Raw genomic sequence first — 26,046 nt, 5'->3', positions numbered from 1 at the left:
ATCAGTTGGTATTGCTTGTGTGGTTGCCTTATTTGCAAAAGCCCATTTGGATGTTTTGATTGGTTATTCTTATGTTTAATTTTCTCATTTGAGGGTACACTTATAGTTGACTCTGGCTTAGATTTGCATTTGCTTACGTAGGCTGTGAAGGCCTTAGAGCCACCCCAGTCTCATGACCTCCTTGTTTAACATGTCTTTTCCCCATTCACAATGTAGGCAACCTTTTTTGTGTGTTTAACTCCCTTTGAGTGCTAAGTCACTTCAGTTGTTTCCGACTCTGTGGACTGTAGCCTGCCAGGCTCCTCTATCCATGGCATTTTCTAGGTAAGAAAACTGGAGCGCATTGCCATTTCCTTGACCCCCCTATGGCATTTGGTATTTTCTCTGCCTGAAATGCCCGATACCCTGGGCATTCATACTCACCTTCTGACAGCTGGGGTGCATCTTCTGTGACAACCCTGTTCCCCTGGGGGATGTGTGTTTCCCCTCCTATGAGATCTCATTGTACTTAGCACATTGGGTTTGGTTGGTTTAATCTATTGTTCTTTGAACTATTTTGGGACTTATTTTCCATCATTGGCCACAAAACATGAATCACCATCTTAATATCTTCAGCTCTTTCATGGCATCCCCGGGAAATAATGGCTTTTAAATATAAACATTCATTTCTGTTAGAAAAGCAGAGAACAGGATGATCATTCTCTATTAATACTCTAGTGTCTCTTATCCTGGCGTCTTACTTCCATAAGCTTTAATTGATTTATTTATAAACCAGATGCAACTCACAAATTTTCGTGACCTTGGTATAAACTAATAGGAAGGGTAGCTTAAATACTGGTTTTAATTGCAGCCATTAATTGTAAGATGCACCATTTTTTAGACAGGCCATTAAAAGCGGGAAAAAGAAAAACTGACACAGTGCTAAGATACCACTGATTCTAAAATACATCCTGAATGCATCCTAAATTGCAGTTTAGAAATGCTAAAATGTGCGAAAATGTTCACTTTTAAGTCAGTGAAATGTGGTCATGCTATACCTTCTAAAAAGATTTAAGAAATCATCAAGGAACACAACGAAAATTTGGTTTCCGTTTAGTTTCCTTTTCTACATTCCCATTTTGGTAGATGTGTGTATCTACCAAAGTCTTTAATGAAGGAAGGTGTCAAGTTCCCAATGCCTGGAAGCTGGAGGACTGATTTTGCAGAGGATCTGGGCACCCATCAGATTACCTAACTGCTTTCATAATATTAGACATAACCTACAAATAAACACAGTAAGAGAGTTGTAAGTGGAGTTGATTAGTCATGCATATTCATAAAAATTTTGAATAAATTGTTATCGTGCTTGAAAAGTTTGAATTACAAGACATATTTATGAGAAACAGTATACATTGCCCTGCCAAAGGATTTGTAGCTAAAATTAACACTGATGCCTGTTGAGAAATGAGTTGTTTTGCTTCAGTCTCATGTAATTGCTTGGTACAAAGGTCAGTTGTGAGGGCATGAAGGTTAGTTTCATTTCACTTGATTCAGCTAATGTGTTAGGATTTGTCATATGGTGGGTGGAGATAAGGAAACCTTGGTGATGGTTTGGTTTTTCTCCAGGTTTCTGCCAGCTTTTTACATGCTGCACTTGGACAGCTGCTGATTGTTCTGTATTAACATTGGGGCCACAGAGGACTGCGGATGTGGCACCAGCTCTCCTGCTTTGAGCCAGTGTGTAGTGGAACAGTGGACTCAAGGATGAGGGGGTCTAGTCTAGTCTTTCCTCAACCTCGCACAACAATGAACTATTTAAACCTTAACTATCTCACTGGGCCTTGAGTTCTTTTGATGTTGACTTTTTGATGGTGAGGTTAGAAATAATAATACTCACCCTTTCCTTCAGTCTGTTACTTTCTAGTGCCATTGAAATCGACTTCAGTTTGTAGCTGGTTTAGAACTGGACCATATGCCTCATTACATGAAGGGCACCCATAGTCAGCCTGCCCTGATTTGTTCTTTACATTAAAAAAAATAGTTCTAAGATTGTGTTTCTGTTCATACAGGGTATGGTGACATTAGAACCAAGTTTTTAAGACACCAAAAGCCTTATAGATTAGTTGGGAAGAAATAGACACAGACATAGGAAACAGTCGTTACCAAAGGAGAAAGCGGTGGGGAGGGAGTTCATTAAGAGTTTGGGATTAATATATACACGCTATTATGTATAAAGTAGATAACCAACAAGGACCTGCTGTATAACATAGGGAACTGTGTTCTGTAACTTTTTTATAACCCATAATGGAAAAGAATCTCAAAAAGAATACATTATAGACATGGCCAGAAAGTTCGTTCAGGTTTCCCCATAAGAGCTTACCAAACACCTGAATGAACTTGTTCGCCAACTCCATTTGTATAACTGAATCGGTTTGCTTTGCACCTGAAACTAACACAACATTGTAAGCCAACTGTACCTCAATAAATTTTTTAAAAAGTAAATAAAAAAATTAATTGGAAAGAAATATTTAGGACACTGTAAAATTATGATGGTTAAGTTTGTGTACAAATGTGTATGGCTAGTTTTAATGTAACTATTTTAGTGATAAAAGAAACAGCACAATGAGTGGTTTTTAAAGTTTATGTTAGGAACAGTTATTTCATGACTTCTCTGTGCCAGGGCCTAGGTGAAATTTTGAAGAGAAACAGATGAGTAAATTATTTTTTCTATATACATGCTTAAAGTGTATCAGCTATTGTTGAATGAGAAGCAGGTAACTATGATTAGCAAAAGGAATTAAATATTATGGTTTTTAGGTGAGAATGATTAATGGGATAAAAGGGAGAGATGTTGGAAAAAGAAAACATTTTCTCTTAAGTTGTGAATGATAAAAAGGTCCTTGCTGGGGGCAGAAAGCCATTTGTTGAGAATTTACTTATTAATACTTTGTGTCAGGCACCATTTTTGGCTGTGTGTGATAGCTCATTGAATCTTTCATTATTATAGTCCACACTTGGTGGACTCAGATGTTAAATCAATTACTTAAGTTTTGCAAGTCGCACGGTCAATAAGTGACAATACTGGGACTTGAACTAGGTTTGTGTGATCCCAAAGCCCATGTTCTTAATCATTGTACTATTCTAGATGGCAAAAAGGGTGGAGGGAAAACCATGTACAAAGACATGAAAACTAACAGTGCCTGTTGGATTTACAAAAGAGGAACTTGTCTAGACTTGCTTTCTGGACTAGAGCCTCAGTGTAGCTGAGATGGTACCTTTAAAGCCAAGTCTCTGATACAGGCCCCTGCCCAACCAGGAGTTGCTCTTAAGCCATTGATTTATTAGCTGCATGTTAAATGAGCATCTACTGTGTACCAGGCATTTTCCATGGTGCTGGAGGTTCAGAAATGAACATGACTTTGGCTTTAAAGCTCAAGTATGGTCATGATACCATTATTTTCAGCTATGATGTCTTGTTTTGTGCATTTGCCTAGAAAATTCCTTATGCCGTCTTCAGATAAATTTCTTCTATTTGTATTTTATAGTTTTATAACTATATTTAAATACTTAAGTCTGTGTGTAAATATGTAAACAATCTCTAAACATACATACTATATATACACATGCTGTATACATGTAGTTTCATAACTCTCTTCTAGAATTAATTTCAGTATGTGATCCGAGCCAGGGAATTAATAGCATCTTTCTCTTCAATTTTCCTTTAAGTAGGGGGCCCCTTCATTTTCCCTATTAAATTTTGCTGCTTTGATATTTCAGGTGGTTCATAATTTCAGTGCTCTAGCTCTTGACTTAAAAATGCATTATGCATGCTGATAAAATTCTTTGTAAAGTTCTATAAACAAATATTAATTTGTGAATAAATGAACAGAAATGCAGATTGCTTTAAGTAATTTGTGATTGGTACTGCTTCCTCCTTCTTCCCAACCATCCCACTTTTTTCAGCTTCTTCTTTTCTGATAGAAACATCATTTTGAGGTCTAGGCCCACATTTCTCAGTTTTCTAATCTTATATAATCTGCTACCTTGGCTCACAAATTTTCCCTTTTACCTCCTTTTAAAAAAGCTTTTAAATATTATGCAGACTTGATTTAAGCATTTATATGATATAAACGGAAATGCAGACAAAGTTAATAATTTCTTTCTCCCCTTTTTATTCTCATTTCCCTAAGGTAATTGGTTTTAACGTGTTACACCTTTTTCTTGTTCATTTTTGGTAACTACTGATGAAGAGAAATGTTCTGTGTGAGAGAACTAGGAAAATACTAATAGAATTGGGAATTGAGACATGAGTAAATTTTTAAGTTTAACACTGATTTATAAAAATCTTACCCTAAGCTTTGAAGAGCAAATATTTTTTGAGTCCTCTACCACATATTTCAGTGGAGGAAAAACCCCCCATTTTGCTCTTTGAAGTACAGTAAATCGGGTCTCCCTTTGCTGTCCTGAGAATCCTATTGTAAGTCACTTTTCCTAGCTTTGTAAAAGACTTTTAAATCTACTTAGTCTAATTAGCATAAGTTATTTGAGAATTTTGCTCAGAAAGAAAGCTAGATAGTGTTTCACAAATTATCTGCTTTTAATTTTTACTCTGAAACCTCAGTCTATTTTAGTGATTCTTTTGTCCCACTGTGGTGTTTAAAGATTGTTGGCCATTGTCTTATTTGAGGTGGGGGACATTGTTTTTTTCTTGAGCTCAAAAATCACCTTGGATAGTGATTGCAAGTAAAAGACACTTGCTCCCTGGAAGGAAAGCTATGACAAACCTAGACAGTGTATTAAGAAGCAGAGACATCACTTTGCTGACAAAGGTCTGTATAGGCAAAAGCTCTGGTTTTTTCAGTAGTCGTGTATAGATGTGAGAGTTGGACTGTAAAGAAGGCTGAGCACCAAAGAATTGATACTTTTGAACTGTGGTGCTGGAGAAAACTCTTGAGAACTCCTTGGACAGCAAGGAGATAAAAACCAGTCAATCCTAAAGGAAATCAGCCCTGAATATTCACTGGAAGGACTGATGCTGAAGCTCCAATACTTGCGCCACCAGATGCAAACTGCTGACTCATTGAAAAAGACGCTGATGCTGGGAAAGATTGAAAGCAAAATGAGAAGGCGGTAGAGGATGAGATGGTTCAAGAGCGTCACTGATTCAACGGACATGTATTTGAGCAAACTCTGGGAGATGGTGATGGACAGGGAAGCTTAGCCTGCTGCAGTCCATGGGGTCACAAAGAGTTGGACACGACTTAGCGAATGAACAACAATAAATTGCCTGGGAAGGGTTCTTTTCTTTTGATCAGTTAAACTCATTTATTTTGCTTTTTTCTTTTTTAACAAGCACAAGGTGCCAAATGCATAAGATATAAAAAATTAATAGAGAAATCGCAATATTCACTCCTGGTTTTGTGCTCCCACCAGCAGTTTACCTCTTTGATATTCTTGGCATTTACAGAAGTGCATGTTTATTTTCTTAAGAAGTTTTACACACATGGTTGTGTAATATATCCATTTATTTGCTCTTCCTGCTTATTTTTATCTTGGAGGTTTTTTCCACAGTAGATAATATGGAGCTGTTCCACTCTGTGGGACATAGCAAAGCCCACTGCTAATATATTGTTTTCATTGTTTCTCTATTAAGAAACAGCTCTTGGATATTCTTGCTTATAGGCTATTTTGTGTAGGTATCATTTCTATGAAAAAGGAAAAAACAATAGAGAAACCCGACCTTTTCTGTTCACTTCACCTGGACCTGCCCCGACTGATGCCAGTAAGATGTTGTGTCAGAGAGCTTACCTGTTGACCTAGTGTGCATCGTTTGATGGTGGTCTCACGGCAGTAGGCAGTCCTCTTGAATGCCCTGAAAGCCCACAGTGCCCGTGGAATAAAAATGCGCACCTATTCTGAGATTTCCTCCTTGTGGATTTGACTCTGAATATAGTGGTCTTTCTGTGTGTAATCAGAATCAGAGACTGGTACACAGTTCATCTGAGTTTAAATCTGTGCATTTTCGTCTTTCAAAAGAGCAAACACAAAGAGCTCTGTGCAGAAGTGCTTTGATTCCGTGGTTGTGTGTTGTGTAATCAGTGTCAGTTTGAGAAGGTAGTTGAAGGTGTTTAGTAAACTCTGAAACTCCAAACAAGTCAGTTGTTTTCTCCTTACAAATTGTAGGTCTCATCTCAGAACGTAATTCAGTGGCTTGAGTATGTCCAATTTAGCTTGATTTGGACTTATTTTGATTATTAATATCGGTATGACTCGAGTCAGTCCTTTTTAAGGAATTTTAGAAGAAAGAGAAGCAGTTTCCGTATTATCGCTATTTATTCATAGTTTTGTTATCAGTGAAGCCTTCCAAGCTTTGTGCACCTGCGCCCCGAATGGAAGCAGGGAGGCTAGAGAAAGTGTTAAAAGGGAGTGTTTACTGGCAGGATGGACTCTTTTGAGCCTGTTTGATCCTCTTTCTGTTGCTGGCCCGTGAAAGGGAGTCTGTGCTTCTGAAGGTGGATGGAAACATTGAGGTGGCAGGAGTAGCCTTAGGATAATACACGTGCTGTTTTAGAAGCACGTGCCAAAGTTACATGGACTCTGCTTTCAGAAAACATTTTGAACTGACTTTTCAAGTCTGAGCTCTGTTGTGGGCCCAGCTGTCAAACACATCAGAAGCAGTGTGATGGACTAAAATTTTCAGGACTTGATGATGAATCCTTAGGGTTATGGCATTACATCTCCAGCTTGCTGGGCAATGATCGATTTTCTTGATGGGCGGGGAATGTGGTTTACTGTGGCCTGGGTCACCGGGGCAAGCAGTAGTGGATGGAGCAACTTGAAGGGTCAGCGTGCCAAGGGGAAGAACACAGCCTCCTTCCTGTGGGTGACAGTGAGGATGTGCTTATTGGGAGCAAGACTATGGCTCCTGCATGGGCAGGCGGATTTTTGTTACCACTGAGCCACCAGGGAAGCCCAGTATTGATGATACTCTTGAGTATAGGGACACAGAATCTGGAAAATAGGCTGGAAGAGGGTGTCTTCAAAGCTCCTAGTGTATATGCCTTTCTCCTAGTGTGAGGGCACCAATATCAGAAAAGTATCTCCTTTGAATCTGCTTTTAAATCACAGGTAAATTACTAGTGAATGCTGATATACTAAAAAGAGGATGCACTCTGGGTAGTCTAGGTCCTAGTATTTCTCACAGGCAAGGTATCCCCAACTTTAAATCTATCTAATCTATTCACCAAATACCAGCCAGATGGAAAGACAAGGCATAATTTACACGAAATAATACTTTTTGACATCCTTGCCATACATAAAATGTATTCCAAATGTTCCATAGAATGGAAAATGGAAAAAGTCTCCCAAACAGTATGCTCAGTGAAAAGGATACAATATATACAATAGATTATGAATATCCATGAATTGCTACTAGGAAAATCCCAACAAATAACCAAACTGCCATTTTTCAATGTCCCGTTAACTGAGAATGAATAGAATATTAAAGAATTTCAGGCTAACTGCATATTAGAAATGCACTTAGAGACTTCCTTGGTTGTCCAGTGGTTAGTTTTATAGTAAGATTACCAAACCTGGACGTACTCATGCCTGCTACAGGGAGCTAATGCTCTTAGGGGGAAATGGATTTAACACATTTAGGATCTGTTTACATTTAGAATCTGAAAGCTCAAATGACAGTAACTGGATATGTTCTCAGGTCTACAGGACTCAGTGGGATATTATTAAAACGATCTCTTTCTTCCCTAAATAGGTGCTAAATGTAAATACTCATTTAACTATAAAAGACTTAATCTGTTCTCATAGGAAATATCTCAGAGCTCTTCAATTTTGCGGTTGTACTTCTGCAGACCACCTCGTTTCTGTGTGTGTGTGTGTGTGTGTTACGATGGTCAAAATACTATTTTGCTGTTTCAACACAAGATGATTGGTTTTGTTGCTGTCTTTTCTAGTGTCCTTACTGGAATATTATGTATAATATGCATTTAAGAGTAGTACTGGGGCTTCCCTGGTGGCTCAGAGGTTAAAGCGTCTGCCTCCAATGCGGGAAACCCAGGTTCGAACCCTGGGTTCTATCCCTGGGTTGGGAAGATCCCCTGGAGAAGGAAATGGCAACCTACTCCAGTATTCTTGCCTGGAGAATCCCATGGACAGAGGAGCTTGGTAGGCCACAGTCCATGGGGTCGCAAAGAGTCGGACACGACTGAGCGACTTCACTTTCTTTCTATTGTGGGTCCCAGGACTTAGAAAGAGTCATTGTATTTTATAAGGGCGTTATTTCGTTCTGTGAGGAATTGTACTGTGTTTGGAGACACTGCTGCTGCTGCTGCTAAATCGCTTCCGTCGTGTCCGACTCTGTGCAACCCCATAGACAGCAGCCCCCCAGGCTCCGCCGTCCCTGGGATTCTCCAGGCAAGAACACTGGAGTGGGTTGCCATTCCCTTCTCCAATGCAGGAAAGTGACAAGTGAACGTGAAGTCACTCAGTCATGTCCAACTCTTAGTGGACTCCTCCATACCTGGGATTTTCCAGGCAAGAGTACTGGAGTGGGGTGCCATTGCCTTCTCCGATGGAGACACTGGTTCCGGGCAAATTAGGGGAATCACTTGATTGTTAGAGTAGCTGACATCAGCTTATTGGGCCTGAAGTCGGAGTTGGATGAGCTACTCAGAAAATACATGTAGAGTGCTTTCTATGCAAATGAGGAGTAAGCAACAAAGAAATTGAAAGGTGTGGCCTGTCAGATAGGAAAAGCGCCAATATAGGGTGTATCCTGAGAAGCCCCTGGTGGCTCAGTCGGTGAAGAATACTCCTGCAATGCAGGAAACTCCAGTTTGATCCCTGGGTCGAGAAGATTCCCTGGCTAAGGGAATGGCTACTCACTGCAGTATTCTTGCCTGGAGGATTCCCTGGACAGAGGATCCTGGCGGGCTACAGTCGATGGGGTCGTGAAGAGGTTAGACACGACTGGGTAAATAAACCACCACCACCTGAAAAAGTGAAGGGAAGAATATGTTTCAGGAATGATATGAGAAGTGGCCTGTTCTGTTATGCTACTGAGACATGTTGGGCAGTATGAGATTTGGGATTTAGCTGTTGAATTTTTACACCAGAAGGTCATCAATGACCCTGGCAGTAGTTCTTTTCAGGAGATGCTGGGATCAAAATTTCACCGAAGCAGGTTTTGCTCAAGAATGAAGCAGAGAAACAGGGTGGAAGCTGAAGGTATAGGGAAGAAAGACAGTGTAACTTATCATCCAAACCAGGACACTGCTCATGGAAGAGGGCACAGTTTATTATTATGCGTATGTATCTAAATTGTACTGAGTGGTCACTCTTAGTCTGGGCGGGCAAGAGAGATTTCTCAGGAAGCATCTCTTTGTCTCTATGTTTTCTGTCTCTGAAGCAATTTCTTACTTTCTGTGACTTACCAATTCTTAATCTGTTGGTAATGTGATTATTTTAATAGACTTTGGTATGGAATATTTGTTCAGAGCTTTTTAATAGTTCTGCTTTGTCTACATGCAATTTATTTCCTCAAAGAATGAATTGACAGTTTGGATTTCCCTATGCACACTTAAAGAAAAAAAGCTTGCTCTTATATATAGAAGTTTGTGCAATATAAAAAGTGAAATTTGGTGCCCTAGAGTTTTCATTGTTTAATTGAAATACTTTTAGGGATGAGAGATTCCTAATAATGGTCTTTGGTCCTCTGACAAAATAACTATTATGTATAATGACTGGTGTGTGTTTTGGCTAATATAGATTTTATCTGAGTTCCATTATTTTTAAAAAACAGATCTTAAATCGTGGATAACTTGGAAATGCATTGCAGTAAATCATTTTTCTATTGTAAATTATATTTTATTTCAATGTATTTTCATTTGGAGTAGTGGTGTTCAATCCTTTTTTGATCTCATGCCATGTTAGCTAAAGAAAAAAGCAACCAATTTATGTTTATTTGTAAAATAATTGCAAGTGCTTATCATTGTGATATATATACACACTTTTTTCAGAAAACAGCCATTAAAAAGTGAGATAAAGATGAAATGGGCAGTGTTTTAAAATAATGTTGGTGTTATGATGGCTTTCTTCTGTCATTAGCTTGAGGCGCTGGACCAGTGGTTCTCAATTATGATTGCCTACAGGGGCTTCCCTGTGGCTCAGATGGTAAAGAATCTGCCTGGAGTGCAGGAGAGACCTATGTTCAGTTCCTGGGTCTGGAAGATTCTCTGGAGAAGGGAATGGAAATCCTCTACAGTATTCTTGCCTGGAGTTTCCCACGGATAGAAAAGCCTGGTAGGCTACAATCTGGGGTCGCAAAGAGTCAGACACGACTGAGCGACTAACACTACAGAACAATAGTAGACTCTCATAACGTTTTTTAAAAAAAATCATGATACACATGCCCTCCTGCAGGTACATTGAATCAGAAGCTCTAGGAAAGGTGATTGGCTTCTTGTTGTTGTTTGATCTTTGGTTCTGATATACAGGGAAGTTGAGGTCACTGTTTTATATACTTAAGGGTCAATACTTCACTTCCTCTCTCCTCTTTCCTTCCTCTCTGTTCTCTCCTTTCTCTCTTTACTTCCCTCCTTTTCCCTTCCTCCCACTAAGCTCTGGCCAGGACTAATTAGATTGTATTTGAGGTTTGTTAGATCTAATTCTATGGCACCGCACTCCAGTACTCTTGCTTGGAGAATCCCATGGACGGAGGAGCCTGGTAGGCTACAGTCCATGGGGTCTCAAAGAGTCGGACACGACTGAGCGACTTCACTTTCACTTTTCACTTTCATGCACTGGAGAAGGAAATGGCAACCCACTCCAGTGTTCTTGCTTGGAGAATCCCAGGGCTGGGGAGCCTGGTGGGCTTCTGTCTATGGGGTCGCACAGAGTCGGACACAACTGAAGCGACTTAGCAGGAGCAGCAGCAGATCTACTTCTAGAAGTTACCACTTTGGCTAGTTTATTGTATGATGCTTTGGTAGACTTTGTATTATCTTCAATATTGAAGAATATTTAAAAACTACTCAGTTCAGTTGCTCAGTTGTGTCCAGCTCTTTGCAACCCCATGGATTGCAGCATGCCAGGATTCCCTGTCCATTATCACCTCCGAGAGCTTTTTCAAATTCATGTCCATCGAGCCGGTGATGCCATACAACCGTCTCGTCCTCTGTCGTCCCCTTTCCTGCCTTCAGTCTCCCAGTGTCAGGATCTTTTCAAATGAGTCAGTTCTTTGCATCAGGTGGCAAAAGTCTTGGAGTTTGAGCTTCATCATGAGTCCTTCCAATGAATATTCAGGACTGATTTCCTTTAGGATGGACTGGTTGGATCTCTTTGCAATCCAAGGGACTCTCAAGAGTCTTCTCCAACACCACAGTTCAAAAGCATTAATTTTTCGACACTCAGCTTTCTTTACAGTCCAACTCTCACATCCATACATGACTACTGGAAAAGCCATAGCTTTGCCTAGACGGACCTTTGTTGGCAAAGAAATGTCTCTGCTTTTTGATATGCTGTCTAGGTTGGTCATAACATTTCTTCCAAGGAGCAAGCATCTTTTAATTTCATGGCTGCAGTCACCATCTACAGTGATTTTGGAGCCCCAAAAAATTAAGTCTGTCACTGTTTCCACTGTACCCATTTATTTGTCATGAAGTGATGGGACCAGATGCCATGATATTATTTTTCTAAATGTTGAGTTTTAAGCCAACTTTTTCACTCTCCTCTTTCACTTTCATCTTTAGTTCTTCTTTGCTTTCTGCCATAAGGGTGGTGTCATCTGCATATCTGAGATTATTGATATTTCTCCTGGCAATCTTGATTCCAGTTTGTGCTTCCTCCAGCCCAGCGTTTCTCATGATGTACTCTGCATAGAAGTTAAATAAGCAGGGTACCAATATACAGCCTTGATGTACTCCTTTTCCTGTTTGGAACCAGTCTGTTGTTTCATGTCCGGTTCTAACTGTTGCTTCTTGACCTGCATACACACATTTCTCAGGAGGCAGGTCAGGGGTCTGGTATTCCCATCTCTTTCAGAATTTTCCACAGTTTGTTGTGAACCATACGTCAAAGGCTTTGGTACAGTTAATAAAGCAGAAATAGATGTTTTTCTGTAACTCTTGCAAGGCAAACCATTCAATATCACAGTAATCCAAGTCTGTGTCCGAACCAATAATGCTGAAGAAGCTGAAGTTGAATGGTTCTATGAAGACCTACAAGACCTTCTAGAACTAGCACCCAAAAAAGATATCCTTTTCACTATAGGGGACTGGAATGCAAAAGTGGGAAGTCAAGAGATACCTAGAGTAACAGACAAAAATGGCCTTGGAGTACAAAACGAAGCAGGTCAAAGGTTAACAGAGTTTTGCCAAGAGAATGCACTGGCATAGCAAACACCCTCTTCCAACAGCACAAGAGAAGACTCTACACATGGACGTCACTAGATTGTCAATACTGAAATCAGACTGATTATATTCTTTGAAGCCAAAGGTGGAGAAGCTCTATACAGTCAGCAAAAATAAGACCGGGAGCTGACTGTGGCTCAGATCATGAACTCCTTATTGCCAAATTCAGACTTAAATTGAAGAAAGTGGGGAAAACCACTAGACCATCCAGGTATGACTTAAATCAAATCCCTTATGATTATACAGTGGAAGGGAGAAATAGATTCAAGGGATTAGATCTGATAGAGTGCATGATGAACTATGGACAGAAGTTTGTGACATTGTACTGGAAGCAGTGATCAAGACCCTTCCCAAGAAAAAGAAATGCAAAAAGGCAAAATGGTGGTCCGAGGAGGCCTTGCAAATAGCTGAGAAAAGAAAAGACACAAAAGGCAAAGGAGAAAAGGAAAGATAGACCCATTTGAATGCAGAGTTCCAAAGACTAGCAGGGAGAGATAAGAAAGCCTTCCTCAGTGATCAATGCAAAGAAATAGAGTAAAGTAATAGAATGGGAAGGACTACAGATCTCTTCAAGAAAATTTGAGATACCAAGGGAACATTTTGGAAGAAAAGTTACAACCAACCTAGACAGCATATTAAAACGCAGAGACATTGCTTTGCCAACAAAGGTCTTTCTAGTCAAAGCTATGGTTTTTTTAGTAGTCATATATGGATGTGAGAGTTGGACTATAAAGAAAGCTGAGCGCTGAAGAATTGATGCTTTTGAACTGTGGTGTTGGAGAAGGCTCTTGAGAGTCCCTTGGACTGCAAGGAGATCCATCCTAAAGGAAATCAGTCCTGAATATTCTTTGGAAGGACTGATGCTGTAGCTGAAACTCCAATACTTTGGCTACCTGATGCAAAGAGCTGACTCATTTGGAAAGACCCTGATGCTGGGAAAGATTGAAGGCAGGAGGAGAAGAGGATGACAGAGGATGAGATGGTTGGAAGGCATCACTGACTCAACGGACATGAGTTTGAGCAAGCTCTGGGAGTTGGTGATGGACAGGGAAGCCTGGCGTGCTGTAGTCCACGAGGTCACAGAGTTGGACACGACTGAGTGACTGAACTGAAGGGAACATTTCATGCAAAGATGAGCACAGTAAAGGACAGAAATGGTATTGATCTAACAGAAGACAAGATATTAAGAATAGGTGGCAAGAATACACAGAAGAACTAAACAGAAAAGATCTTCATGACCCAGATAACCATGATGGTGTGTGTGATCACTCATCTAAAGCCAGACATCCTGGAATGCAAAGTCAAGTGTGCCTTAGGAGGCATCACTATGAACAAAGCTAGTGGAGGCAGTTGAATTTCAGTTGAGCTGTTTCAAATCCTAAAAGATGATGCTGTGAAAAAGTGCTGTACTCAGTAAGCCAGCAAATTTGGAAAACTCAGCAGTGGCCACAGGGCTGGAAAAGGTCAGTTTTCATTCCAATCCCAAAGAAAGGCAATGCCAAAGAATGTTCAAACTACCGCACAGTTGCACTCATCTCATACGCTAGCAAAGTAATGCTCAAAATTCTCCAAGCCAGGCTTCAACAGTGTGTGTTCTGTGAAATTCCAGATGTTCAAGCTGGATTTCAAAAACAGAGAGGAACCAGAGATCAAATTGTCAACATCCATTGGAGCATTTAAAAAAAAAAAATAAGCGAACTAGTCAGCCCTTTGATAAAGATTAGTTTGTGTTGGTCAGGCCCTCAGTCGTGCTGCTGTTTGTGACCCCATGGGCTGCAGCACACCAGGCCTCCCTGTCCTTCACTGTCTCCCGGAGCTTGCTCAACCTCACGTCCATTGAGTCAGTGATGCCATCCAACCATCTCGTCCTCTGTCATCCCTTTCTCCTGCCCTCAATCTTTCCCAGCATCAGGGTCTTATCTAAGGAGTCTGTTTTTCGCATCAGGTGGCTAAAGTATTGGAGCTTCAGCTTGAGCATCAGTCCTTCCAATGAATATTCAGGACTGATGTTCTTTAGGACTGTGTAGTTGGATCTCCTTGCAGTCCAAAGGATTCTCAAGAGTCTTCTCCAACACCCCAATTCAAGAACATCAATTCTTCGGTGCTCAGCTTTCTTTATGGTCCAACTCTCACGTTCATACATGACTCCTGGAAAAACCTAATAAGTTGAATAAATGAGGGTGCACTGCTGCTCCCACTGTGTGGGGCTCCTTTTTAATCCCTTAGGCGATCTCATGGGTAATCTGTACGCCATGACCACCTACTGTAAGGACACCTGGGGTCCCAGTGCCCGTCTGCTTAGTAACTAATGCTGTCTTAAGTTCTCATTGATTGAAAAAGGCTAACCCTTCACTCTTGAGTTGGATGACTCAGTTTCTTAGATAATTGAATCAGAGATGTGAATAGGATCTAGCTCTGCATATAATCCAAATAATTTTATTCTCAGAGATCTCAAATGAAAAGTAATTGGTTTTCTTGATTTGCTATTCTATTGTCTTTTTACTTTCTTAATTAAAAGAAAATATTGATATAATTATTTTCCAAGGATGAAACAAACCATCTTTGCCCCTCCCCTTCTTGGATTTATACCCAAACTCCAGAAACACTTTTGGACTCTACTTATATGCCAGTTATGTTATATGGAATAATTGTGAAATAACTATTTTATGGAATAATTTTCAGTTCTGTTTTTTCCCTTGCCCCAAGGTGTTAATAAAAATTTAAGACTTTATTTTTTAAAAAAACAGCTTTATATTTACAGAGAAATTGAGACGATGGTAGAAAGTAGTTCCTATGTATCCCCCTATTTTCCCTTTTATCTGCACCTTCTATTAGTATGGAGTGTTTGTTGCAATTAACGAACCCATATGGATGTATTATTATTAGTTCCGTAGCTTATTCAGATTTCCTTAGTTTTTACCTAATGACCCTGCTGTGTCCCAAGATTTCATTCAGCCTAGAGTACTATGTTTAATTGTCATGTCTCCTGGGAACCTGTTGGCTGTGGCGATTTCTCAGACTTTCCTTGTTTTCATTGACCTTAGCAGTTTTGAGGAGTATTGAGCAGGCACATTGTAGTATGTGTCTCTGTTGAAATTTTTCTAAATTATTTTTCCTGCTTTGACTGGGGATATGGAATTTGGAGAAGAAGATGAAAAGATAGAATGCTGTTTTCATCACCGTGTTTATGACTGTTGATGCTGACCTTGATCACCTGGCTGAAGTGGTGTTTGTCAGGTTTCTCCTCTGTAAAGATTTCCCCCCATTTTCATAGTGTACACTCTTTGGAAGGAAACTTCTCTGTGCAACCCACAATATGCAGAGCCCACAGCTGTGTTTCCACCCTTTAGGATGGAGTATCTCCTTAAGTAAATAGTCATTTCTTTGGAATTCTTCTGCTTGAGATATGTCTCTTTCCTCCTATTGTAATAATTAACTCAGTCATTTTTGTTGTATCAGTACTGAGTCATGAATTTTTATCTCTCTACCTGGGGTTGTTAGCCAGAACTATTTTGTTACTTGAGCTGTTCCAGTTTTGGCCATTGGGGTGTTGGGAACTCTTCGGATTCTCTCTTAGCCCCCTTTGACGTACTTCCATCAGTGTGGCTGTTTTGTTTTTTGGGTTTTGGGGGAGCGCTTCCTTACTTTCTGGCACTCTCTGACGGTCCAGGCTTGTCTTATTATGAATTTCCTTTCCCCAATCACAAAACAGAAGCAGCCTTTTCTCCTAAGAAGCAGGTGTTTCTTGGCTGTTGTTTTTATTTTGTTTTGTTTTTAAATAATAAAATCGAGGAGAGAACTACATAAGAATGAAAGCAAGTTGGCATGCCCCTCCCACCTTTGTTGTTTAACTAGTCCTTAGCTGTCAGAGGACCTCTTCACTTTGTTAGCTCAAGGCTCATGATTTAATGTCATTTTGATTGTCTTTTTCACGTCATGAACTTGGACTCGTGAGCGTTGCTTGTGTCCTTAGCCACTCAGTCGTGTCCAGCTCTTTGCAACCGCATGGAATGTAGCCCCCCGGACTCCTCTGTCCATGGGATTTCCCAGGCAAGAATACTGGAGCGGGTTGCCGTTTCCTTCTCCAGCGGATCTGCCTGAGCCACGGATTGAACCTGCATCTCCTGTGTCTCCTGCATTGCAGGCAGATTCTCTACCCGCTGAGCCGTGAACTTGGACATTTGTACTTAATTCAGAGTTTCCAGGCGACTTGGAGTACTTTGGCTCTGATCCATTCAGGGTCAGGGGTTTTTCATCATCTGTAATTGAAATCCCTTTGAGAAAGCAAATCAAGGATTTTGACTTATCCTATATTTCTCTTTGAGAAAGAATGACTCATTCTCCTCAGAATGAGGGGAATGACTACGTACATTTGATTTTACAAATTGTATTTTTTATAGCATAAGGAAGAAATTCTTCCTAGCCTTTCTCTTAAGTCTTTTTGTACATCCTAGGGATGGCATCCGGGTGAGAACTTGAGAAATATTGGGTTGGCCGTAAGATGGTATGGAAGAACCTGAACGAACTTTCTGGCCGACCCAGTACTTGATATAAGACTATTAGTTTCCTTACTGCTATGGTCCTGACTACTTTTCTAAATTCCTACACATTTAGTGAGAAGTTAAGGTCCTGTGGTTCAGTGTCTGAGGCTGATGTGGACTTCTCTCTGCATTGAGATTCTCTCATAACCTATTTAGGAACTGTGGGTGGTTCTGGGTACTACATTTTCTGCAGCCTAGTAGGGACTAGTAACCATAAGGGTTTTGAGGTTAAAATAAATGCCAAAGTGACTTCATTTAGTTTTAATTGCAGAGGAGTCTAGATTAGAAGAGGAAAGAATATCAGATCCTAGTACCTAAAGATCTTTATGCATAGAACCAGATTAACATAAATGCTATGTATAGAAATAGCTGGAGTAGTTAATTCTTGGATAATATCATTAGCAAACTGAACTATACATTTTCAAATGTCTTCGTTCTTTTCGAAAATGCTTTCACAGATAACGCCTTAATGAAGGTATGGGTTTTAGAGGAGCAGTGAGGTGGATAATAATGCTTTTCCCCTTCATCAGATTGTTCTTTGAGCCACAAAAATACTGAGTTCACATATCAAAGAATCAGTGACAGAAAGCAGTTTGCTCCTTCACTTACACATACATGCAATATTGTTGAATGCCTCCTTTAGCAGTGCAGACCTTGCCAAAGATTAAAGGACCATTGGTTTATCCTAACTATTAGCTCCTTGCCATTAACGTCGTATCAAGCACTTACAGGCTATGAATCTCTTATCCCTGTTGAATAAGTGAACAAGTTGAAGTCTTCCTTCCTGTGTTTTGATGCTTGCCTGCTCTTTGTCTTTTCCACTTTCTCTCTTGATCATCTTTACCTTAACCCAGTGAAGACCATGATCACCCCATTAATTAAAATTCAGTTTCTCTCTACAGAATAACAACCCCAAGGATTATTGACTTAAAGTAGGAGTTTAGTTTTTTTTTTCTCATATAAAAGAAGTCTGGAGTCAGGCATTGAAGTGCTGGCACAGAGGTTTCATGGAGTCATCGGGGACCCAGGCTCTCTCAGCCTGTTGCCTTTGTTCTTTGCATCCCAGGTGGCTGCTAGACGGTTGTTCATTCACCAGTCTTGCTCCAGGTGGCAGAATGGAAGAAAAACAGAAGAAAAAGTCCCCCCACCCCACTTTAAGGAGACTCCCTAAAAGTAACATACTAGGCACCTCTATACATTTTCTTGGCCAGAGCTTAGTGCTATGACTACGTTTTGCTGGAGAGAATCTAAGAGTTTTTCATCTGGACAGTAATATGCCCAGTAAAACAAAAAAAGCCAGAAAGTCAAAGCAAATACCAAAACCGAAACCACAAAAGCCCCTCAGGATTCTGTTGTTGAATAAGAGGAGGAGGAATGTTGTGCAGTAATCACTGGTTTTTGCCACTATCATTCACTCTGATGCAGCCCAAAGATGCCTCCTGGCTTCCCCTCACCTCTGGACAAGTGATTTTGCCAGTTCTCCAACCAGCCATCATCACCATCTTGTTTATACCAACTCCTGTTTCAGCATCCCAGAATGAGTGGAAAAAGTCCTGAATTTGAGACAAATCTGATGTCCCGTGTCTGCTAGTTGATCCCAACTGAATTCCTATTTTTAGACCTGTGGATATTCAGCTCCTGTAGTCCATTTCTTGCAGCAGTTATTTTTGATGTCCATTCGACTTTCATATTTTGACTTTGTTCTTGTTTACTTTCTTAGGAGGAAATCAGTCATCCTCTGCCTTTATCTCAATTTTGTGTATCGCTGTGATAGTCCATCCTTTGCTTCAGTCTCCGTAAGTGGAGACTTATGTGTTTTTATCAATAGTGTGTAAGCCTTTGGGCCAGGGTTGGGGGGGTGGGTATGTTACTTCCCAAAGGAGACTACTTTGTGCTCTATAAATACCTCTTGAATGAATGAATGAATCCTTTCCCTTCTCTCTCTTACTTCCCTCTTCCTAATTAGAATACAATATATTCTATATTTAACATACTTTCTCTGGACTTTGCTGCCTTTTTCTCCCCCATTTCTCACAGTTCACTTTTTTATGTAAGAAGAGGCATCTCAGTTTTCTCACTCCTTGTTCTCTTTTCTGTCCTCTGAATTTTCAGACTTTTCTTTGACATTTTCGCCCCCTTGTTAGCCTTTTCTCATCGTCTAGCCTCTTTGATGCTGCATTATTGATGCCACATTCTTGGAAATACTCTTAGTTCTTTTACCTTTGTAGCTGTTTCTTCTCTATTTCCTTTGTTGACATCCTTCTGCTCTGTAACACTGAGCAAAATATGACGATTTATGTTTGCAATTTGTTCTTTTCTCTCTCTGCCCTTGCTTTGCAGTATCTCAGCTGCGTGTCTGCACTTTGACCTTCGTCTGTCATCTCCGTTTGGCTGATCCTCCTGTATACATAAATTGGTTTTACTACTCATTTATGCATCACTCTTAAATACTTCCTGGATGCCAGGACTGAAATTTCTCTGTCATCATAAAGAGCATGTGTAAAATCTGGAATGTTAGGTGCCCGTCATTAGGATGTTGCCGCCTAAACTTTCCGTGGTAACAATCCTACTGGCCAAAGATAGCAGCTTCCTGTGGGTTGTCTTTTCTGTCTGGAATGCCCTTTTCTTTGTTCTGTCCAGCTATCTCTTTAAGATCAAGTTCAGAGATCTGCATATCACCAAGATTTCTAGGATGACACTAGACTTTACTGACTTTCTAGGCTTTGAACTTCTGCCACATTCATTTATCTGTTACCTGGCACTCCTCCTATCCTTGTGTTGTACTGTATGTGGAATAAATCGTCTTTATTATAAATGTCTTATCTTGCAGATACCCTGTAATCTTATTCCTCTTCCTACTCCTGGTGCTCGATATATAATCGGCACTTAATAACATTTGCTGTGGATGATGGCATCCCCTTTTCATTTCCTTATCTTGTTCCATTTCTAACACTGAGATTGCTTAAAAACACAATTAATTTTTCTTATCACCAAACAAACATTTCTTTTCCATAAATGAAATGAAATGCTCGGACTGAGCTGAATGACAGATTTTCAGCCAGCCTCATTGTGTTCTGCTTTGCACTTTTTACAGTATGTTATAAAAGGCTTGAAAGATTGTTGGAGAAGTAACTTTTCTCCATCTTTCTTGGTCTTTTGAGTGTCATCTAAAAAGTGGGAATAAAAGAGTCATGAAAAGAGCTAGTAGGATTTTGGGGAAATAAAGTTTTCCATGGGTGAGTTCAAGTGGGGCCAAGGGGGAGATTGAGAGGGAAAGAGAGACTGTGACTAAATGAGGATGAAAATGCATGTAAAAGGACACACCCATTAGACCCAAGCAGCTTGGCAGACATTGAGGTGATACCAAATAGCCAGGTAGAAGGGTACTTGTGACAAAGTGGTGTGTATATCTCAAATCAGGGGCATTTTTGCTGTGCACCCCTACAAAAAGAAGCATTTGTTGTTGTTGTTCAGTTGCTAAGTTGTGTTCAACTCTTTATAGCTTCATGGACTGCAGTTGTTTTTATGAACTATATTTTGATAATAAATTCCTCAGCAATACAGTGATGTGATGGACACGTGGAATAAAGTAGATCCAGTTAACCTATGGTGTCTTTTAAAATCCAGGTATAAGAAATCAGCTGCGATTAAAATTTAGCTCTGTGTAGACTGAAAACCTAAACTAATAAGAGTATGACTCCAGACTCAAATTAGGGAACACCAGACTTGACTTCACTTGTTTACTTGATTTTGCTTTTTTCCCGTAGGGAGTTTGAAATACTGCCTTGTGATTCTGAACCAGCCTTTGGACAAATGTTTCCGTCATCTTTGGCACAAAGGTAACCTTAATTGGCATTCATGTTTCTTTGCTTTCTTACTCTCCTTTGGACTAATATGACGGTTAAATATCCCAGAAGCCAGCTGGAATACTAAAAAGTGCAATTTATAATATGCTGATTTAATTATTGAGTTATCAGAAGATGTTATTATTGCTTCTCTGCTAATCTGTTTATACACGTGGTTTCCAAGGAGTGGACCTCCAAGGACAGAATTATAATATAGCATCACTCTACTGTATATCATAACTATTATGTGGATGTTTGTCCTAAGTACTTACAAGTGTTTGTTCAAATGTAAATCTTTTTGGATCCAGTGACAGCAAAAAACCTCCACAAGCCTCACTCATTCTAGCATTCAGTAATTAGATATCTTCAGGATGACAGGAAGATATTACCAGTATATTAGAATTTCTAGGGGTGCATAAAAATATAGTTAAAAATAGAATATTTTTACCAAATTAGGCTTCTATGAAGTTTCATGTAAGAAATAGGCTTTATTAACTCTTCTACATTATTCTTTGATTTTTATAGAATTAACTCAAGAAAGTGGTATTAAATAGCATTTGCTGTTTTGGACCTCTGTTCTTCTTTAATGAAGTCTTGTTTTTTTTTTTCCTAAGGAATACTTTTGCTATGTTTTCAATGTAAGTTTGGGATCAAATTAGATAAACAGAAATCTTGATTCATGATACATTGTAGCGCATTCTTGATTTTCCTTTACCAGCCCAGAATAGTGTTCTCATTGTTGAGGTTGTGTGTCTTAGAATGCAAATCTGTTACGTTAATCAGCTCACATCTGACAAAGGTAGTTGTTATACTAGAGGGAATAAATTATTATAAAGATAATTTTGTAGAAAGAGTTCTTCTTGTTCAATATGCTCAGGATGAAAACTCTTGGTATTCCAAATTTAGCCAACTTTAAATTAGCTAACTTAAAATTTCACATTGTAGCTGTACTAACATTGCCCTAAAAATAAACAGTTACTTAACTATTAACTTATCTTTCATAGCACTTACTGCTTACTTACCTGTAATTAGGTAGTTATTTGGGTATCTTAAAGCCAAAAGGTCTTTTTTGTCACTTTATCTCTATTGTCTAGTGCTGTGCGTGGCACATAATTGCTTAGTAATTAGAGTGATTGAAAGAAAGAATCTAATATGGTTGCTATTGCTCATAAAAGACCAAAGCATACTGACTAGACACATCTTTTTTAACCTGAACTTATTGTATCATGTTTTATAATATTTTTAGGAGAGCGTGTAAAACTGTGTTTTACTGCAAACATTAAAAATTGATAAAATATTCATTGATAGGTGTGGTTAGAAACCTTGGATGATGAAAACCACATCTTAAGCCTCATATTTTGGGGGTGTTAATGGTCCTGTTTTGCACATAGTGTGAAATGACGTAGATTTCTGAGCTGACTGAAGTTCTTCATTTCATTAGTTTTTCTGCAGTGAATTTGATTTGAAAATGTCTCAGGCCTCACATTCACCAGATAATCATTTCAGTTCAGTTCAGTCACTCAGTTGTGTCCAACTCTTTGTGACCCCATGAACTGCAGCATGCCAGGCCTCCCTGTCCATCACCAACTCCCGGAGTTTACCCAGACTCATGTCCATCGAGTCGGTGATGCCATCCAACCATCTCATCCTCTGTCGTCCCCTTCTCCTCCTGCCCTCAATCTTTCCCAGCATCAGGGTCTTTTCAAATGAGTCAGCTCTTGGTGGCCAAAGTATTGGAGTTTCAGCTTCAGCATCAGTCCTTCCAGGGAACACCCAGGACTGATCTGCTTTAGGATGGACTGGTTGGATCTCCTTGCAGTCCAAGAGACTCTCAAGAGTCTTCTCCAACACCACAGTTCAAAAGCATCAATTCTTCAGCACTCAGCTTTCTTTATAGTCCAGCTCTCACATCCATACATGACCACTGGAAAAACCATAGCCTTGACTAGACGGACCTTTATTGGCAAAGTAATGTCTCTGCTTTTTGATATGCTGTCTAGGTTGGTCAATACTTTACTTCCAAGGAGTAAGCGTCTTTTAATTTCATGGCTGCAGTCACCATCTGCAGTGATTTTGGAGCCCAAAAATAAAGTCAGCCACTGTTTCCACTGTTTCCCCATCTATTTGCCTTGAAGTGATGGGACCAGATGCCATGATCTTAGTTTTCTGAATGTTGAGCTTTAAGCCAATTTTTTCACCCTCCTCTTTCACTTGCATCAAGAGGCTCTTTAGTTCTTCACTTTCTGCCATAAGGATGGTGTCATCTGCATATCTAAGGTTATTGATATTTCTCCCGGCAATCTTGATTCCAGCTTGTGCTTCATCCAGCCCAGAGTTTCTCATGATGTACTCTGCATATAAGTTAAATAAGCAGGGTGACAATATACAGCCTTGACATATTCCTTTTCCTATTTGGAACCAGTCTGTTGTTTCATGTCCAGTTCTAATTATTGCTTCCTGACCTGCATACAGATTTCTCAAGAGGCAGGTTAGGTGGTCTGGTATTCCCATCTCTTTCAGAATTTTCCAGTTTGTGGTGATCCGCACAGTCAAAGGCTTTGGCATAGCAATAAAGCAGAAATAGATGTTTTTCTGGAACTCTCTTGCTTTTTCGATGATCCAGCAGATGTAGGCAATTTGATCACTGGTTCCTCTGCCTTTTCTAAATCCAGCTTGAACTTCTGAAAGTTCACGGTTCATGTATTACTGAAGCCTAGCTTGGAGAATTTTGAGCATTACTTTACTGGCGTGTGAGATGAGTGCAATTGTTGCAGTAGTTTGAACATTCTTTGGCATTGCCTTTCTTTGGGATTGGAATGAAAACTGACCTTTTCAGTCCTGTGGTCACTGCTGAGTTTTCCAAGTTTGCTGACATATTAAGTGCAGCACTTTCACAGCATCATCTTTCAGGATTTGAAATAGCTCAACTGGAATTCCATCACCTCTAGTAGCTTTGTTCATAGTGATGCTTCCTAAGGCCCACTTGACTAATCATTTGATTTGCATTAAAAAATGAACACTTGGTCAGTACATGTATATGAAGGGAAGTAAAGGTATCTAAAGTGTCCTGAAGTGTACTGAAGTGGTTAGATAATTCTTATTTCCCAAGTAACTTTTCTTTAGGTTATTGAAATGCTAAATTCTTTCACATATGCCTCTAGAATAATTCTTGTCATTTTGGAGCCATGAACCATTATAAAAAGCAGCTCTGTTAACACAGAGTGAGAAATAGGTTTTTTGTGAATCTCATAACAGAGGCTGTGGGCTTGTGTTTGTGCTTCTGTCCTTCTAAGAAATGGCAGTGAAACAGGAAAACTCTGAGCTTGAGCTGATTTTCACAAAAGAGTGTCCCAGAAGAAAGCAGCATCGGTGGTTTGGGGGAAGAGACAGAATTGTGTCTTAAGATTTCATTTCAGCAAGTAAGTCATGGCTGGAGGCTGCCCTGCTGTTTCTCTTTAGCTTATTTATGCATGCAGCATTTTCTGTAACTTCTGTGGATGTGAAGATTTTGCAAGAGCAGAAATTAAGTGGTGAGAGCTGACCGCAAAACTGAAACACATGAAAATTTGAAGGCTACTGCATAGCGTAAGTCTCTTATATAAAAAATCTATATTTTACCTTTAACCTATATGTGAAAGGCTTCTGTTGAGTAGGTATTTTTTGAGATTCCTTTCAAAGGAAAGACTACTTTGAAGATGTTAGTTCACATGTTATAAAATCTAGTTTAAATGACTAAAGAAGGGCTTCAAGGGAGGTTAAAATTATAAAAGTTTTTGAGTGGGTTTTCCCTCGACTACATCATGAAGTTTTAAGGACTTTTTGGTCACAATTCTTGGAATAAATATATTCCTACCTGTCTTAACATTATGTACCCTGGATTTAATCTGGGGGTATAAAATAAATATTTGATAGGTAGGTAGATAAAACAACAGAAGTCTAGTTAGTATCTCACTAAGTGTTCTGTGGCAATCAGAGATTATTGGCCTTTGTGACTATTACTGTTAGATTTCTTAACCTCCCTCCCTCGCTTTTTTTTTTTCCCTTGAGCCAGGCTTTCTCTTCCAGTAAATGTCTTTTTCACCCTGAAATATATAGTAAGTGAAAGAAACAAGAGATGTCTGTGTTTGAATGGCTCTGGTTATTTCTTGTTGTGGGTCAGTGTTTTTCATCTTGGGGTCACCAAGCTTACTGGGTCCTCACAGGTAGTAGGAGAGGTCTCTTGAGTTACATGAAATTGAAATACAAAAAAAGAAATAAGAAACCCACAGACATTCATTTACGTGGGATAAGGTTGCATAGATTGATCACATATCAGAGTTTGACTTTCTGAAGTATATCCTCATTTTTAACGTGAGTTCCTGGCCTCACCCTGCCTCTTTCATTTGATCCACAGAACAGTGGTGACCATATTAATCAGATTATGAATCGATGATCAGGTTATGTCAATGCCAGGTGTTTAATCTTTGGCCTTATAGCTTTTTCCTCTAATAAGGAATTGCTTTCCTTTACTGGGTGTCTGTCTCTCTCGTTCCTCTGGAAACCAACCTTAAGATCACATGAGGATATGGGCAACATGCTCTGTTCATTTGGGATGAGGCTTAAGTCATAAGATATTTTGACAGACCCGGTGGGTCTTATAGGTTAAAAGGAGGCGCATGTGACATTTCATGAATTGAAAAATAAGCAAGGTCTTTAGTTTTGTAGTATCATTTTTTTCTCCCTTCTGTTCTGTTTGTAATGGACCTGTTGAGGCCCTTCTGTGCCAGACATGGGGCTCGAAGCTGGGGGTGGGACTCTGGGCTCTGGGTTTTGGTTGGAATGGAGAGCTGGTGGGGCAGGGAAGGGGCGGGTGGGACTCTGGGCTCTCAGTTGCGGCAGGGTGGGAAGATGGGGTTGTGGAGGCATATGGTTGCAGCCTGTTCCTGACGACAGCATCTTCATCAAGAGCCACAAGGCCTCAGAACGAATGTGCTGTATCCCTGCTTCTCAACAGCTGTGAACCTATTGTATACAGCATTTGATTAATTGCATCTGCTTGGCTCATGTCTGTATGCTTGTCTTTCTTTAAAGAAAAACACTTTAGCTGAATAAATATTTTTTAACAGAATCATGACTTGCTCCACTAATTATAAAGATTTTGTGCTCGCGATCAGTACTGCCGTCAGGTTGAAGTTTGAAGTGACGTAGAAATCTGCTATAAGGCATCTTGTTGTATTGACCCTTTCTTTTGTGAGTTATGCACCCCAGGACTGTTTC

The 26,046-nt window shown here is 39.8% G+C and overlaps 1 protein-coding gene across 4 annotated transcripts in view; it reads left to right on the top strand.

Moving 5' to 3' along the window:
- TPK1 (thiamin pyrophosphokinase 1) overlaps positions 1–26,046 on the top strand; it is a 354,923-nt gene that overhangs the window by 57,691 nt on the left and 271,186 nt on the right. For all 4 annotated transcript variants that reach the window (XM_043463952.1, XM_043463953.1, XM_043463950.1 and 1 more), the window contains exon 3: positions 20,713–20,784. In XM_043463952.1, coding sequence (XP_043319887.1) covers positions 20,713–20,784 — 72 coding nt within the window. The remainder of the gene's footprint in view (positions 1–20,712; positions 20,785–26,046) is intronic.

The sequence above is a fragment of the Cervus canadensis genome, chromosome 3 (genome assembly GCF_019320065.1).
Source record: "Cervus canadensis isolate Bull #8, Minnesota chromosome 3, ASM1932006v1, whole genome shotgun sequence".
NCBI classification, from domain to species: Eukaryota; Metazoa; Chordata; class Mammalia; order Artiodactyla; family Cervidae; genus Cervus; species Cervus canadensis.
Note: the sequence above shows the minus strand (reverse complement) of the source record. Positions and strands in the feature narration are given on the sequence as shown.